Raw genomic sequence first — 18082 nt, 5'->3', positions numbered from 1 at the left:
GCATGCTGCCGTCGGTTCGTTCGTTCGCTCGACCATCCGTTTCGAGTCGGTACATCAAAGGCGTTCGCCAACAAATGCCTCCGGTCTTCTCGTGCGGTCCCCGTCCATACCACTAGCGAACATTCGTTCGTTCGTTCGTGCGGATAATGAATACGCACCTTCATAGTTCTAGCGTTGTTCTAGCAGAAATTCTATCCTAACCTCAACTAATGTCGAAAAACGACGAACGACTCAGGGTCTCACAATGAAAAATTTGTGACAAAATTATAGGTGAAAATTTGTTGAAAAGCGCTTGTTCTTTATCCCTAAACCCATTTTCGTGTTTGATCTATTCGAACAGAAATCCTATTTTTGTGTTTAAATTGTGAGTTTCTGGAATGTGTGGTGTTAGAAATTATACCTGTATCCTGTGTGCTTACTTTGATTTTACTTACTTTGTTGCTGCTAGACGCTAGACATAAACTGCTAGACTCCATAAAGGGTAGTATAAACTGGTATAATACCGTATGATCGAGAAAAAACGGCGTCAGCGATGGCTATGAAATGGAAAAGAAAAGGATGAAGTAAGTATTGTCAAATAACAGTCCTCATATAATATCCCAAAAATATTCTACAATGCTCCCAACATCATCCTTGTATTATCCTATAAATATCCCAAATAATCGAAAAAGGCTTGCCTAGGGACGTCTTGAAGATTACTTTTTTTGTCCCATCTGGATATCCCAGAAATATCCTCCTCTGGTTTTTGGATATCACTAAGATATTTACTATATCCTTGGTGAATATCCTCAAGATATCTATAGGATTATGTTGTGTTATATGGGTTGTGTATATTTCACATTTTGTGAAAATGAAGAATAAATTTTAAATTTCAATAAAAGCTACCTAAATAATTGGAATTTATCCGATATAGCCTAAGATGGCTAACATTATAACATATAATAACATTAACATTCTACTGTAAATCAAATTAAAACTTCATCAGAAAAATATTGAACAGTGGTTACGTTTAAAAGCAAGTTACTCTTATATTTTAAATGGAACACCTAGTATATTATTCCGCTATTCAATGCAGAATATTTTATAAAGGAAAAGTTGTCTACCCCTCAGACAAAGATTTTCCTAGATATTTTCATTTTTATAATTTAGTGTGGATAGTCCTTTATTATTTATTTATCTTTGAATTTAAGTAATATTATATCATTAGGGGAAATAATGTTTGTTTTGTACACAGAAAGATTCAAAAATAAAACACGTATATTTTACCATAAACAAAATTTATTTTTTCGTATAAATAACTAATACAAGCTTTATACATTATGGCACTTTGAGAATAACCTATTCTTTTTGGCAAATTGTTTTCAAATTGCCACTTTCCAAAAAAAAGATAAAATAAGAAAAATCGCGACAAACAAAAAAACTATATACATTTTCCATTTTTTTAGTTAAATTCTAACTAATTCGTACAGAATCTTAAACATAGATCATTTTTATTTTCTTTAAATAAACATATTATATATAAACTTTGGATTGGATCCTTTGGTTTTGCAATACAAAATTATAGGTACATTTTGAACACTGTTCCACTAGATACAGAGCGCTAAAAAATTCGCTAATTTTCTCATAATAAACAATAAGCATAATCTCATGCTTCATTCAGAAGCTTAACATTAGTGGAATAAATCAGTGAATTCAACAGTGGCGGCCCGTCAGGTGAGGCAACTGAGGCGCCGACTCACCTCGAAATTCTATCTTTTAGTAGTACACAAATTTATTTCCAGCTAATCGTATATTTATATTATAGCAATATTAATATTGAATAATTTTATTAAAATATACCAAGCTTTTTACTTTTCGACCGGTCTAAACCAACCGATCGCGCCATATCGTTTCTGTTTTAACTGAACTACAATGCGTCTTTTCGTTCTGCGTTCCTGAGGCGTAATTTTTGCCGCCTCTGCCGACCTTTTTTTATCAATGAACTAAAACGTCACACATTGAAATCAGTGGGTCGGGGAAGCGGAGGGAAAGCGTGAAATTAGCTGCTGCAGAGGCGACAGCCAAATCGCTTAAGTGCAACGCTGTTGCCAGATTCATGAAAAAAATCCATTCTTTACAAACTTGATTGTTAAGTTCAAAAATAGTTCGTGCTTGATATGGCTGGATAATGCGACATTATAATGCTCTTTGTAATTAAAATTAATCTATTAATTGATCTTCACGAAATACCCCATCAATAATTATGGAAATAATATCGTATATCGAAGAGAGTATAGAATAAATTTGAAAAATATGAACTCTTGGCATCCACGCAATACTGGTCAAAATAATTAACTTTAGATATTTCGGGGAATTACTAAACGTCACGTCTGTTCGGTCGGTTTGTTTTATGCTTTTGTGAGTAGCAAGTAGTGTGATCTAGCCGTAATTCAGAGTTTAGTGATTTATTTTGTAATAATCAGACTTTAAAATGAATCATGTACATGACATTGTGATGTCCCTTCTAGAAACCCCGTTTTCCAGAAGACAGGAGGATGAAAAGCGAGAGGTCTTATAGGGAAACAGACCTACTCCCCAGATAAGTGTTATAACAAATGATAAAAAGACAAATTAACGATCCCGATTACAAGTGTTCAAGTCGAGCGGGATTTTTCTTGTCTAAGACGGATAAAATTTTACTTAAGAAATAGAATGTTACAAGATAGACTTTCTGCTTTGTCTTTATTTTCAATTGCGCTGTTGGTTACCCTTAGTGAGAACGAAGGGAAGTTTTATGATGACATAGTTGATAAATTTGCTATTTTTAAAGACAGACGAATAAACTTAACCTACAAGGAATAATTCTTATACAATTACATTTTTTAACTATTTTTTACTTGTTTGTTTCTTATTTATGTCGTCGCGTCGCGCGTCGTAGAGCTTGATGTGACAAATTCCGTCTTACTAACCGAACGAAAACCTCAAATTAGAGCTGTTATATTACGATCATTAGATTAGTTAGCTAATACCTAATATATGTTTAAGTTATATTATTTATACTCTGAAGAAAAAAAATAAAGAAACAGTTCCGATGATGACTTTTTTAATAAGTTATGCTTACAAACTTATTATATCTGAGGAGCAAAAAAATCTCTAGCTTATTGTTGCTTAGCTGCTTAAAAAAACAAAAAGAAAATAAACACATAAAAACAAAAAAAAGTTCTTATGACATTTTTAGTAGGTTAAACCTTCAAACATATTATATCTGAGGAACAAAAAATATTAAACTTGTTGCAGCTTAGACCCCCCCGTCGCCTCATCAGTTCTAATGGTCACGAGCCGCTACTGGAATTCAATTATATTTAACTTAAGAATTTGTGATCGTTCACGATGCATAAAAAAATCTAATTAAAATTAATAAAATATCCTAGCAATAGAATATTCACAATTTTTCTTGATCCAGATGATAATCAAAAACTACATTTTCAATTATTATAATTAACTTTTTCTTCTAATTGATTAGTACGACTACTAATTTTGATGTTCCTTTGATGTTAATTTGTATTAATTCAAACCACTAATTTTTAGGTCCAGAATGAAGCTTTATAGAAGTCCTTTACAGAAGAGTCATAAAAAAACATTCTCTATTCTGTATTTATCACTTTTTTTACATATTTTAGACCACATTACGTATGCTCTTTGATATTTTACTCAAAAGATTTCGATCTTGGCATACAAAACACCTGTTTAAAGTTTATTTTTCATCAAAGGTACACGCATGTCGATATTTTTCAAAAATCAACGCATATTTCACATATTATTCACATACTGTACTTCACTGGTGCATCGTAGAATGAGTGAGGGGTATTTGACGTAGGGGGTGATGGCATGGAAGAAGGCAGTGACGTAGAATGAGGGGGTGTAAGGTAGGGTTTCCTGTCACATTGGTTCGAGATGTTTGACATGCCTCCTCCGTTGCTTGACGGCCTCATCACTGCAAAAAAAAAAGAAAAACTTAGTGTGATTTAATGAACTATAGATAAACTTGTGTTTTAAAGATATACAGTGTGTCCCCGGATTGTCTATCCGGAGAGAAGTATTTAGATAGAATTAGTACACCAAAGAATCTATTACATTAAATGCCGAACGGTTATTTTGCTACTTTTTCGGACTAGTGAAATTGACTCTTAGGGCTCAAACTCACTGACGACCAGGTCGCAACGACCTGGCCGTCGCGTCGGCTGGCCGGATGCATTGCGTTTTTAGCTGCGGCCAGATGAACGACCAGTGTCAACAGAGTTGCCAGATCTAACGATTTTTTACGTTTTACCAATTAGAAAATATTGTTTCAGAAATGTTAAAATAACCGAGTTAACTAAAAAGCGAAGTTGCTATTCACAACAAACAAAAAGTATTATGTACGCGCGACCGACAAAAAGGGAGATATTCTGTTTCTTTTTTCTACTGATATGGCGCCCTTATCGACTTTAGAAGTAAACATATTAGGGCCTATATAAGCAGGTAGAAAGTTTAGCTTCCAGTTATTTCAATGTTTACAATATAACGAAGAATCAACAGTAATTACTTCTATTTTTATGAATGTTAAAGTTACTTTCTTATTATTTTTTTCAAAATAATGTACCTAGTAGAAATATAGTCTAATGAACCCTGTTTGAAAAACGTTAAATTAAATATAATATTTAAAATACAGTTGTCCTCTATGTACAGGGTGGGTCAAATTCGACGCTTTTAAATGGAAACACCTTTTTCTATAGGAGATAGACGAAAACTAATATTGCTGTCTGGAGCTCAATTTTCATCAAAAACATGATGGTGAAAACCGCACATCGATATCTGTTACCGTTTCGGAGTTACGGGGTGTTTTTCAAAAATGTGCATGTTTAAAAAATCGCTGTAACTTTTTTGCTTTGGAAAATTTTGTATTTCTATGAAAACATTTCCCAAGCACCTTTTTACGTAGAATTTAATGGTTTAAGTATAATTTTTTAAAAATTAATAATTTAAGAGTTATCAACAGAAAAATTGATTTTTTATTTGGGACACCGTCTATATTTTTAATTAACTGAAAAGAATTTAAAATTACCTTTCCAAAAATATAGCACACTTGATATTTTGTTATAATCCCCTTCGAAATACAGAATTTTTAAAAGTTCGCCACTTTTAACTAGTAGGCTTTGGACCCCTTATTGATGATATGCCCTTAATGGAACTCGAAAACATATTTTTCCAGCAAGACGACGCACCGCCTCTGAACGCTGAAGTTATCAGCAAATTTTTGCAGCCAGTTTCAAGAATAATTGAATAGCTAACCAAGATCCCAGCCGTTGGCCGTCGAGGCCGCCTGACTTAGTGCCCATGGATCTAATCCTAAGAAGAATAATGGTTCCTTATTCTTCCGTATAATCTAGACAAGAATTAGAAATACTTAGCAGTTATGAGAGGGTATCTTTCACCCCCACTGAGTTAATGAATTCCGCGAGAAATGTTCAAAAACTGCCCGGTCTGTCCATAACAGAAGACGGTCGATATGTCGCAAAATCTGTACATGACTACAATACAACTAAAAAAACAAATTTAATAAAAAAAACAAGTGGTTGTAGAAAAACTTTAAATATTATTTTTTTTATTTTTTACCATCGAAACTCAAAGGTATAATAACAGGTACCATACCAACTATAAATAGAGTAGGTATATCATATAAAAATGTTTTGAGTTTTTACTAGAATCGACCCTTGATAAAAAAAAGGGATTAGATTTAAGTTTACCTTTGATCCAGTCTGTATACTATTTCTTTGGATTCTCTGCACGTGTGAAAAAACTACACTAAAACACTATATCTTATAGAAAATAAAATATTGTGCCTTGAATTTGAGGGATTTCATCTGAAAAATTATTAATTTGGAAGAAAACCGGCAGCAAGCGGCAGAAAATAATAATATTTCCGTGCCACAATCCGTGCAGTCTTCTGGTCGCAACGACCAACGGACGGCCAGGACGTTAGTGCGCGCTATCTCATTTGATTTAATGGTTTTAGAGGTAGGTGCGGCCTGGCCGGTGCGACCTGGTCGTCAGTGTGTTTGAGCCCTATTCAAAGATTCTATCCCTAACAATATTCTTCATCTTAATATTTTGAGGATATTTGACACTGTCGTTATTATTTCGAGCCATAAAACAAGTTTTAACACCATATGGGCTAGAAACTCCACTGTCCCTCGTAAATACGCTATTATTTGTTTTCCTACACCCGTTTTATCTATCTATTCAGCCCAATAAAACGTCAATAAAACCCAGGGAATTTTTCACGAGGCGTTGTCGCAGCTTTTTATATCGTTTTTGGCACCAAACAGGAATTATATATCTTTGCGTGGTGCAGCTTTAAGCTCCCCATACACCCCGGTTATTTTGTTCGGTTTTAACCGTGCAGCTTCCCTCAGGACTTATTGCCTTTTTAATTTTTTTGTGGGAACACCTTCTTAGGTTGTAGATTGTTTGAGAGGGGAAGAGTTAATCACCGCGACCTTATAGATCTATTGTGTCCATTGGCGTAACTACAGGGGTGCACGGGGGTGCCTGCCCCCCCCCCTGGTACTGCTGGGCACCCCCCAGAGAAATCCTGAATTATGACTCTTAGCTACGTATTAATTTTTATTTGCTTGTGATGCAGTAAAAATGACGTTTTCTAGTTTTGTTTAGTTAATATTATTTTGTTGTGTTTAAAAAATGTGTTAATTTTTATTTTTTTAGAAAATTCGTAGGTATTTAAGTAATCTACGGGAACACGGTTTGATAACCAAGTCTATGAAATTTATTGATAGAAAAATTCACGTAAGCGTATTATTATTCACGTATTCATTTTTATGATTTAGTGTGAGTAGATCTTTATTATTTGATTAAATCTAGGATGGCTGTGATATGTCTGACGTTACTTCAACATAGCTTCACCCTTTAACAACTAGTTATCATATTGTGTCACTTAAAATAAATAAAAATCTCAGAAATTTTCCGAACATGGAAACATATCCTACATCAGAGAGAATTGATATGATTCTATTAATTGGTAAATACAGTGTGCATTCACCAATTAATAGAATATTTTAATTGCGATAGTTCCTAAAATAACACACTCATACATTGACGTTTCTGAATTGAACAGTCATGCCTGTTCGGTTAAAACAGAGCGAAATATCCGAAGTGTATGGGGGGCTTTATAGCGACTTACTACTATTTCTCCTCGGCTGGCCACCCACCATGTAACTAACGCATTACGGCGTCAACTGGCCTGTCATCTGTCATGTCGGAACGTCATCTCCGATTACATTGTCAACAGCGGAAGGTCGCGGATCGCAGTAAGCGCCGCCATAAACAAAAGACGATAGCAGGAAAAAAAAACGAACGCGCGGTCTATAGGTGGTACGATTTAAAATGATAAAATGTAAAAATTAAAAAGACTCAAGAAAATTTTGACATTTAATATACAGGACTACATTTACAACATGTAAATTATTTTATATTATATAATATATTTATTAGTCGTACTTTATAATGGCCAATATTAGAATTTAGAATTTAGAATGAGTGGGAGGGGGGTTAATCACTTCGACCTTACAGATCCATTGTGTCCCCCTTTCTTGAATCATAACTCATCATACAGTCCCAGGGCTTTGACAAAAGCCAGTATCTGGGACGGTTTTATAGAGGGTAGTTCTCCATCTCCAATATCAACACCAAAATTCATGGCACGAATATTTGTCGTCTCGGCGCACTCAGTGATGAGGTGTACTGGTGTTTCACCATCTTCCCCTGCATTCGCCGTTTCTTCTTAGTTTCAATCTACTGAGGTGTTCATTGAGGAGACAGTGTCCTGTTAAAACCCCGTGACAATCCGAAGATTGTTCTTACTCAGACCCAGGAAGATCTGTGATTTTTCTTGATCATATGGCCCTCAGAAACTTCTTCGAGTGTCCTAGACCATTGCAAGATTTCCATTCCAGGTTGCGGATGGAATCTTCCAAGTTCTTGAGTTCCGCCTTGAGTTGGTTACCACTTGGAAAGCAGAACGGTTCTGGTCCAGTTAGTGGAGTGTTCGCTCCTTTCCATCTAGATTATTTGCTTTTTCATTGCCTTCTATCCCTTGGTGAGCAGGCACCCAGTGTAGGAGGACTTTGTTTTCTTTGCCTAATTTATTCAGCTTCTCTATGCATTCTTTGACCAATTTCGAATTGATTGATACTGAGTTGATCGCCTTTAACGCTGCTTGACTATCAGATAAGATGGCTATTTCTTGTTTCCGATAGTTCCTATCTAAGTTGTACGCATCTCTCGATAGCGTAGATTTCTGCCTGTAGGATACTAGGTAAAAAATCATTGGTTCCAGTAATTAGCTCTCGGCCCAAACACTCCGATCCCTGTTCCCGTATTGGTTTTGGAAGCATCAGTATACCAAGTTATGGTATGGTCTTTTAACTGCTGGGCAAGCGTTTCGCTCTTCCAATGTACAGGGTCAATGTATGGCCAATATACAGGGTCCGGCAATAGTGCGTCGGGCATCTGTAGCTCCTAGAATAAAAAAAATTGAGAATTTTGATTAAGTGCAAACCTAAAGTATGCGCTAGAATGTATTTCAGGAAAATATTTTAATTTCTATAGAGTGGCTCAAAAAAGTGTGAGTGGATCGGGACGATTTTTTTTAAATGGAACACCCTGTATATTATTGCATTTTTTGCTTCCTTTCAGATCACTTTACTTAATCCTAAGACATGAGTAATTATATTTCGATAATTTCTGAGATATTAATAAATAAATACAAATTATATATTTTTAAGTCTTTCTTAAAAAAATTATTAACAATACCAAGAACTGTCCTGAAATCAAAACTATATTAGATATTTACTTTAGATAGTCTGTACTTACTTTGCTATAAATATGGAAATCGTAAATCATACATTGATGTTTAAATCGCCAAACTTTCTAAAATATGTTTTCATTTTTTCTTCGTTTTTATAAATAGAACACCCGGTATATTATTTTTTCAATAGATGGAGAATTAACAAATGAACATTTTTATATTTAGAGAATTTCAAAATTTTTAACAGTTTCGCAGATATTCCCGGTTTTATATTTCATATGGCATTTTCCACAGTAAATTTTTATCAAAGCCACCCATTGATTTTTCTCTGGTATTTTACCATTGAAAGCGCCATATGAAATAATACTGCGTGTATCCGCAAAACTATTAAAAATTTTGAAATACTTTAAATACAAAAAATGTTCATTTTTTAATTCTCCATCTAATAAAAAAATGATATACAGGGTGTTCCATTTAAAAAAAACGAAGAAAAATTATTTTATATTTTAGAAAGTTTGGCGTAGAATATTGAACATCCTGTATGATTTACGATTACCATATTATATTACAAAGTAAGAACAGACCATCTAAAGTAAATACCTAATATAGATTTGATTTCAGAACAGTTCTTGTATTTCTAATAATTTTTTTAAGAAGCGCTGAAAAATATATATTTTTGATTTATTTTTTAATATCTCTGGAACTATCGAAATACATTTACTCATATCTTAGGACCATGTAAAGTGATCTGAAAGGAAGCCAAAAATGCAATAATATACAGGGTGTTCCATTTAAAAAAAATCACCCAGATCCATTCACACTTTTTTGAGCCACCCTATAGAAGATAAAATATTTTCCTGAAATACATCCTAGTGCATACTTTAGGTTTGCACTTAAACAAAATTCTAAAGTTTTTTATTCTAGGAACTACAAATGCCCGACGCACTATTGCCGGACCCTGTATAGATAATTATTATTTAGACGCCCTGTATAAAACAATTTTTGTATTTTTCAAATTCCCCATGTCAAAAAACTCCCAGACACCAATTTTCATCCGAATATTGACGTTACTTCTGAAATTATTTGGAAAAAAAAACGAAATAAAAATGAAACTTCTACACCCTGTATCTCAGAAACTAAGCATTTAAGAACATACATTTATACGAACTTTTTTCCTTATTTTTATTTGCAGAATATGCTGCCGAAGTTCCCGGAATACAGTTCGGACCATCCTCTATATCCATAATGTAAAATAGTAAATTCCATTTGAAATAAAAAAAGTTTCTGTCAATTTTAGCTATCTTCAGAATTGACAGCATAAATATTAAGAATATTTTTAATCACAAAACTTACAGTATGACACATTAATATTAATAGTCCATCTCGATATAATAGTTTTCTAGAGACTTAGGGACACTCTGTATACAGGGTGTCATTGAAATGGTGTAAGAGGGTGATAGTATTCCTAAAAATAGTAAAAAAAGTTCCTATAAGTATAGGGCGGAAAATGCATATTAAGGGAGTTAGGGGCACTGAAAGGGTGAATTTAAAAAGGTTGTTTTGAAATTGCAGGATTAAAAAACGAGATAAAATTTCGAAAAAAAATCCTCTGCCATAACTTTTGACCCTAAATCAATTGAATCAGTTATTTGGAAAAGGGCACAAACAACAATTCCGGCCATTTTGGTTTTATGCGATTTTTATATAATTTTATTGAAGACCCGCCATTTGGTATGAAACGGACACAAAATATCACGCCACAACTGCATTAATTTGGTACCCGCTTTACTGCGTTTGGTTCGAAAAGGTTACATGTCACACCAATGTGACCTTTTCGAACTAGATACCCATCACACGTACATGAGGGACAAGCATTAAAAGGTCCCAATGAAGTACATTTTTAAACGACTATAATATAGAGTTTGTCCCTGACACTATAGACGAGCTCTACATATTTTCTGACGGTTGCCCTGGACAAAACAAGAATCATACCGTGGTACGATTCTTGATGGCATTGGCGGCAAACAAAAGGTTTAAGAAAATTGTACATTATTTTGCCTTGAGAGGACATTCTTTTAACGATTGTGATAGAGACTTTGGAACCGTCAAAAGAAAAATACGAAAAGTCGATAGAATTTATACTCATCAAGAATATATACAGCTCATCAAAAAGGCATCCGTATCTGGCAAGTTTGAAGTGAAGGAAGTACTAAATTCCCAAATAATAGATTACAAAAAATGATGGCCAACACATTACAAAAAAAACTGTTCAGTCTATTGAGACACAAAGAAGAAAGGTCCCTAGAGATCCCAAGAGTAAACTTTCAGATTTCACATTATAATGAATTCAGATACGACTCTTCAGATCCTGGAGAACTTATTGTCTCTGAATATATAGATGGTCTTGTTACGTCATCTTTTTCATTCGCCAAACCTGTCGGATCCAGGGCGGATCTTCCGACTGAAGTAGCAAATAAAGCCTATAAGTCCCCATCAATGTAAAAAAATTAACAATTTGAGATCCCTAATCCAGTATATCCCCGAGGAAAACAAAGAATTTTACAATATGATATTTGACTGGCCAACAACGGCTTTTAAAAAAGTATTCGTCCGAAGAAAGTCGTCCGAAGACGACTTTTAATACTGTTATAAAAATTCTTAGCTATTATAAGCTTACTTAAGTTAATAAATGGTATCTAAAACTATTTTTTTTTAATATATTATGTTGAATTTTTATTTTCATTGTTTCATTCTGGAATAAGTTTAGAAAAGGGCACAAATGAAATAAATATAAACATTTTTTTATCATATAAGTTTTTCAAAAATCTTTGAAAAATTACTGTTAGCAGGGTCCTGACATACCAATGAACCTACAAAAATATGTACCTAACTAAAATGTGCACGCGATCAGATTTAAAAATGTTTTTTCTTCCTACTGTAAAATTTATGGTTAGGTAGATGTGCCCTTTTCTAAATAACCGATTCAATTGGTGTACTGAAATTTTTTTTGGAAAAGTGGAAGTGGTAGTTTTTGCAAGGGTAGGTGATTGTTTCGTGAATAACTTTTTTGAGGTCATTTTTTTTGCAACGTGGGTTCGTTTTTTGAAAACTACATACTATTTTCTACAAAAAATGTACTCTTGTTGCACATCGCCCAGAGCGATGGTTTTCGAGAAAATTGAAGGCAAAGAGTTTGCTCTGATGGGTTGCCAACTGGTTAATCAACATAAACTTATGAAAGTTGTGGCGGTTCAAAAGTAACCAAGTAGTTATCAAATAATTAATTGAAAAATCAAAATTTCATGATTTTTAAAACATCTTATTGCTTTAAACAACGAAATAATCCACTAGATTTCTACTTCTGGGGCCACTTGAAAGCTTTGGTTTACTCGGTGCCGATTAATACTGAAGAGCAACTACGGCAACGCATTATTGACTCTTCCAATCAAATTTGGGCAACACCAAGGATATTCCACAGGGTACGCAGATCTTGGAGCAGATGTCTGCATTGAAATGAATGGTGGTCACTTTTTAAACATTTACTATGAATAAACTAAGGAATGCATTATTTTAATAAGGAATTTTGGTAATTGGTTTATTTCGTTTTTACAGCAATAAGATGTTTTAAAAATCATGAAATTTTGATTTTCCAATTAATTATTTCTTCTTGAGTCTTTTTTTTACACCATTTCAATGACACCCTGTATAATTGTGGTATTCAATTGGGACCGGTATGTTGAGACACCCGGTAGAAATACATACTTTGTAAATTTATTTATATTTGTATAAACGTTTCTAAAGAGTAGATAATTAGATATATTTGAGGTAACTCTTAAACCGCATTGGCACCACAGGTTAAATTTAAAACAATACATGTTTATTTTGCGATAAACTAATACAAAAGCAATAAAAAAAGATACAAGAGGAATATAGTTTGTTACAATAAATTATCTCGGTTCCCATAAACAATTTATCTGCATACTTTGATAAGAAAAGTGTCATATTTTAAACCGAAAGATGCTTTACGGTGTCTAATTTAATACACAGAGTGTTTTTAGCACGCCAGGGCAGATTTTGCCTTTGAAATATCAAAGAAATAACTCCGCCTCCTACACTAGAAGTTTAAAAATAATAAAACTATAAAACAGGCATTTCTATGAAGTGATACTATAACTCCTGAACAAAAGAATCCAGTTCAAAGTTGCTTCAGTTTTTCTCTTTTGATCTCAGTTTTCAATCGTTTTAAAAATAGACAAATTCTATAACATTTTTTAAGTTTTAACTTATTTTAAATTTTTTAAAATACTTTATTTAAATTAAAATTATTGTTTTAGATCATTGGAAACCCCCTACTATTTCAAAAATTATAAAATAATTATTGCTGCATATTTATCATGAATTTGTTTGTAAAAAACATTCTTATCTGAAAATTTGCATTTTTGGAAAACAAACAATACCGTAAAACTTCAGAGAGAGTTACCTATTTGGAATTTTCTTGCATCTTTATTATTTATTCTTGCATCAGGTACCTATAATACCTATCATTCGTTTTTGTATATTTTTTGTGCTATACTATACCGACACCCCCGTCGCAAAAAATGTTCTCTTCTAATTTTTATCCAGAAAAATAAAATTGTTGTTTTTTTGTCATAATTTCAAAACACCTCGTGAGAAAATTCAGGAGGATAGTTTTTAGAAACTGTTTATTAATTCTAGAAGCATTTTAACTATTTTAACAATGACTTTTTTCAATTATTTCGAGATTGGTGGGATAAGTTAGTGGTTTCAATTAGCGTAGAAGTTTTTTTGCTCTAATTTCATATATAAGCATTCAGAACACAGTTCAGAACGTCAAAATTAGTGGTAGACTTTCAAAACCTTCATTCAGAACCTCGCAATTAGTGGAATAAATTTAGTTTCATCAGACTTTATACTTTTTAGTTTACGATCATTCACAATGTCTAGAGTTGCCGCGAGACAAGACGAGACGAGATAAGAACTTATCTCGTCTCGTCTCGAAATTTCGAGATAAAACATTATCGAGACGAGACGAGATAATACATTATCTCGTCTCGTCTCGTTTTGTCTCGTTTTTTTTTCGACTTGTTTAATATATCACAATAATGCTTTATATTACCTAAGGGATATTTCCTACAGGATTGAAAAAAAATAATTATGATTTTTTTTGAAAATATCAAATATATTTTTTTTAATTAAACATTTTTTTGTTTAATATTTTTCTATAAAGTATACCAAATTTTTCCTAATCATTATAATAATGCAGTGCGTCTCAATCCTATAACTTTTTTATTTATTCAGATAAATAAACGGTAAAAAAACACTAAATTTGGTATGTTAGTATATGACATAAATTAGGAATGATTGACGTATTCATTTGTTTTCAGTCACTTCCTGTTTCACCGAAAATGACTACAACTTTAAAAATAAATCGCATTTTAAATTTCAATCTAGAGTGTCATGGCTGTGTTAAGAGCAATATGTTTTAATCAAGGAACCTTGGAAAAATAGATTTGATCGCCTAATGTTTTTCGTGTCTTGTCCTGGCCGGTTAAAAGATGTCCAACTCGTTTTTTTAATCATATTTCAACTTTTTCAAATGGATCCAGGGTGTCTCATAGGCATATTTGGAAAAAGCATTTTTTTACGAATAATTTGATACCACACACTTGGTATTTCGTCAATAAATCATACGCGAGAAATGGCAAAATTTGACATATGATATGTCATTCTATTCAGAGTGTCATTTTCTATCGAATAATGTAAACAAATACCTAGGGTGTCATTTAAAAATCAAAACTTGTCGTCATTTCCGGTGAAACAGAAAGTGAGCAAAAACAATGAAATACATCAATCAATCCTAATTTATGTCATATACTAACATACCAAATCTCATTTTTTTATTCGAATAAATAAAAAAGTTACAAGGGTGAGCCACTTTTGAGACGCACCCGGTATACACAACTTTAAGAAAATTAAAAAAACAAATTTTTTTTCGGCCACCCTATATACGGACATCCCTAGAAAACATTCCCATTTCGTTTGTTTGTTTTCGTTTGAAATTTTCAATGACTTTGGAAAAACAATGGAAGTAAAGATTAGTTCTAACATATATTAAGTTCGACGTTGGACACTAAGTTGGTTCTAAAGTTTTCAAATAAATTATATTTATTTAGTTAGTTTGTGGGTATTTATTCTCCATAAACATATAACTATTAGAAAACATCACGCAATTTGATATTATATAAATTTTAACCCTATTATCATATTTTGTGTTAATGGTTTTCCAGATATCTCGTCTCGTCTCGCCTCGTCTTGTCTCGAAACATTTTATCTCGTCTCGTCTCGCAATTCGAGACAAAATGCTCTTGAGACGAGACAAAATGACATCGAGACGAGACGTCTCGTGTTTTGCATCTCGCGGCATCTCTAACAATGTCTAAAAAAACAATTAAAATTAGTAAAATATCCTAGCAACAGTTTGCGGTAGTCTGTTGTATCCATAGAGAAAGCATAATATTTAGCTTATAAAACAATAAACTTTTGATTTCTAACCAAAATTTTTCTTGACGGCTGATAATCAAGGGCCAAAATGACATTCCTCGCAAATTTTCAAGTATAATTAGTGGAAAAGTCAAAAGTTTGTTAACTTTTTCCACTAATTGAAAATTACTACCACTAATTATGACGTTCCGAGTGCTTACATTAAAAATAGGTGAACAAACTTCTACGGTTAATTGAAACTACTAATTTATTCCACATTCCATTGCTTTCTAGGTTCTGAATGAAGTTTTCGACAGTTTCCACCAATTCATTATTCTTGACTTAAATTATTTTTTCCAAATCACACAAAATACAATCCAAAAAAATACATAACTATAGAGGTACTTACGGTTATCCGAAGACGTCGATATCACCCCGTACTGGTAATAGTTATCCACAGCAGGCGGAGGCGTATCCTGGTTATCCGGCATCGGACTCAACGGAGCTTTCAAATAACTGCTCGAAATCGCACCCTCTCCATACCCTGGCAACAACCCAGCATTCGAACCCCATTCCCTAGCTTCACATTGCTGCTGATACACCGCAGAGGGATAATCATAGTTTCCGTAAGCTGACCCCGAAACCGACGTCACCTGAGGCGCTGGAGTCCCGTACGAACAAGTAGAGTAATCCTGAGACTGGACCAGAGCTTGATGATCGTATCCTGCACCTTGGTTACCAACCATTCCGCTCATGTTATTGGCAAAAAATGAAGCTGGATGGTATTGTGGTTTCATTGCCTGACATTTCCGTCGAAAACCTCTGGGTCTTCGACGGAAAGAGCCTTCTTCAAACATGAACTCACTGGCTGGGTCTATAGTCCAGTAATGTCCTTTTCCTGGCCTTCCCAGTCCTTTAGGGAGTTTGATGAAGCATTCGTTGAGGGAGAGGTTATGGCGGACGGAGTTCTTCCATCCTTGGTAAGCTCCCCTGAAGAAGGGGAATCTTTGCTGGAGAAACGAGTAGATTTCGCTGAGTGTGAGTCTTTTTGTTGGTGAATGCTGGATTGCCATGACGATCAAGGCGATGTACGAGTAAGGAGGTTTTTCCTGGCGTCTGATTCCGCTTTTTTTGTCGGATGATGACGGTTTTGAATCCGGATCCGTTCCAGAATTGTCTGGTGTAATGATACTCGAAGATTCGTTAGGTAGGATGACTCCGGGGTGGTGTTGCAGTAACTGTTGCTGAATGGCCAGTCCGGTTGACGCGGATGACTGTCCGGGAACACCGACGGAGTCTAACTGCTGATCCTTCATCATTCTTTAAACATTTATACAAACGGATAAACAATTATGCCCGATTCACAAACATTTATTTGATACGCGCTGCTCGTTGGTGCGCGTGTGTATACGAGCTGTTGTATGTTTACGACTGTACAAACACGCGGGTACACAGTTTACCCGATTTGTATACAAATGTCTCGCGTGCGGGCCAGGATCGTATTAAACGATCGAGGCAGAGGCAGCGGTGCTTTGCAGGCAGTACCGCGCGGGTAGGGGGTGGCGAGGGGGGTATGAGGAGGGGAAAGATTGACGATGTAACGGGGGGCGGGGCTTGAGGAGCGCGCGCGCGGTTTGGAGATAGTACCGCCATGAAGACCGAAGATGAGCTCCGGTGGATTTTTTCGGTTTAATTACTTGTTTGATGCTTTGTTGGGTTTCGTTGGGTGGTTCTAAGAGCATTGTTAATTGAGGGATGGAAGTCAGATTTGCGATTTTTTTTCTTTGACTGAAATTTTTTTAGTCTATCAAATGAGGGTATTTTTCGGTGAAGGCTAAGTTTCTGTCCCGAGGGTCTATGGCCGTTATTAACATTTTATAATACCCTTGGTACTTTGGTACATAGATAATTTTATTTCTTACTGAATGCACGTGATTAAACTTGGCCGGCAGAGCGTTGCCCACTTTAATATATTTTCTTTTAATCAAAATATTTTAGGAAACAAAAATACATTAATTATAAATATACCGGGTGTTGCATCGTCGGACGGGACATAGGAAATCCCATGTAAATTTTAATGGGGTCAATTATTGGCTTCCCTAATTATTTTAGAGAATAATTCTATTTAGGTTTATTGAAGAGCACTAAAACCCACATTCAAAAGAATAACTTTAGATATTTTTGATTAGCTCGCTTACGAGTTATCGCCCGATTTCTTTTTAAATATTTCTTTTTTCTTATGGCCCTGTATTTACTTATGAGCACCAGTCAAGGTAAAAGATAACTGTCAATTGAAGTTGTCATTTCAGAAATTTACCTATTTAGTGCTTTATTATTATTGAAAACTCATTCCTACATCGGAAATCTTAAAGATGTATTTATAAATACAAATTAATATGAATTAAAGTAAAATAAAGTAATCAATTACAAGGTTAATTATAGTATTATTACAATATTCAATAACTTATTAATTTAGTTCTATTTAATTAGTACTATTAAATTGTTAGAACTTTAGGATTTAAGAAGATGTTCAAATATTCCTCCATCGACTGCTAGACAATAACCCAGGCAATCATAAAATTCTCTTCTTACATTCGCTAGTTAGTAAACTGAAATTCTATTGCATTGGGCAGAAATATCATTTTTAACTCGTCTAGATTTGGGTATTTTTTGTCCTTGTATATCCTGTTTTTTAAATGGCCTCAGAGAAAGAAATCATTTGGCGAAATATCAGGA

The 18082-nt window shown here is 34.0% G+C and overlaps 1 protein-coding gene across 1 annotated transcript; it reads right to left on the bottom strand.

Moving 5' to 3' along the window:
* Positions 1 to 1293: 1293 nt before the first annotated feature.
* On the bottom strand, positions 1294 to 16840 carry LOC115878991 (forkhead box protein F1-like). The gene is made up of 2 exons (XM_030895605.1): positions 15756 to 16840; positions 1294 to 3973 (listed from the first exon to the last, which is right to left on the bottom strand). Exons 1-2 carry the CDS (start codon positions 16663 to 16665, stop codon positions 3801 to 3803), a joined length of 1083 nt encoding a protein of 360 aa, XP_030751465.1. The 5' UTR covers positions 16666 to 16840; the 3' UTR covers positions 1294 to 3800.
* Between the last annotated feature and the right edge of the window lie 1242 nt (positions 16841 to 18082).

This window comes from Sitophilus oryzae, unplaced genomic scaffold (genome assembly GCF_002938485.1).
Source record: "Sitophilus oryzae breed Bouriz unplaced genomic scaffold, Soryzae_2.0 scaffold_154_pilon_pilon, whole genome shotgun sequence".
NCBI lineage: Eukaryota > Metazoa > Arthropoda > Insecta > Coleoptera > Curculionidae > Sitophilus > Sitophilus oryzae.
This window is presented reverse-complemented; position numbering and strand designations above follow the sequence as displayed.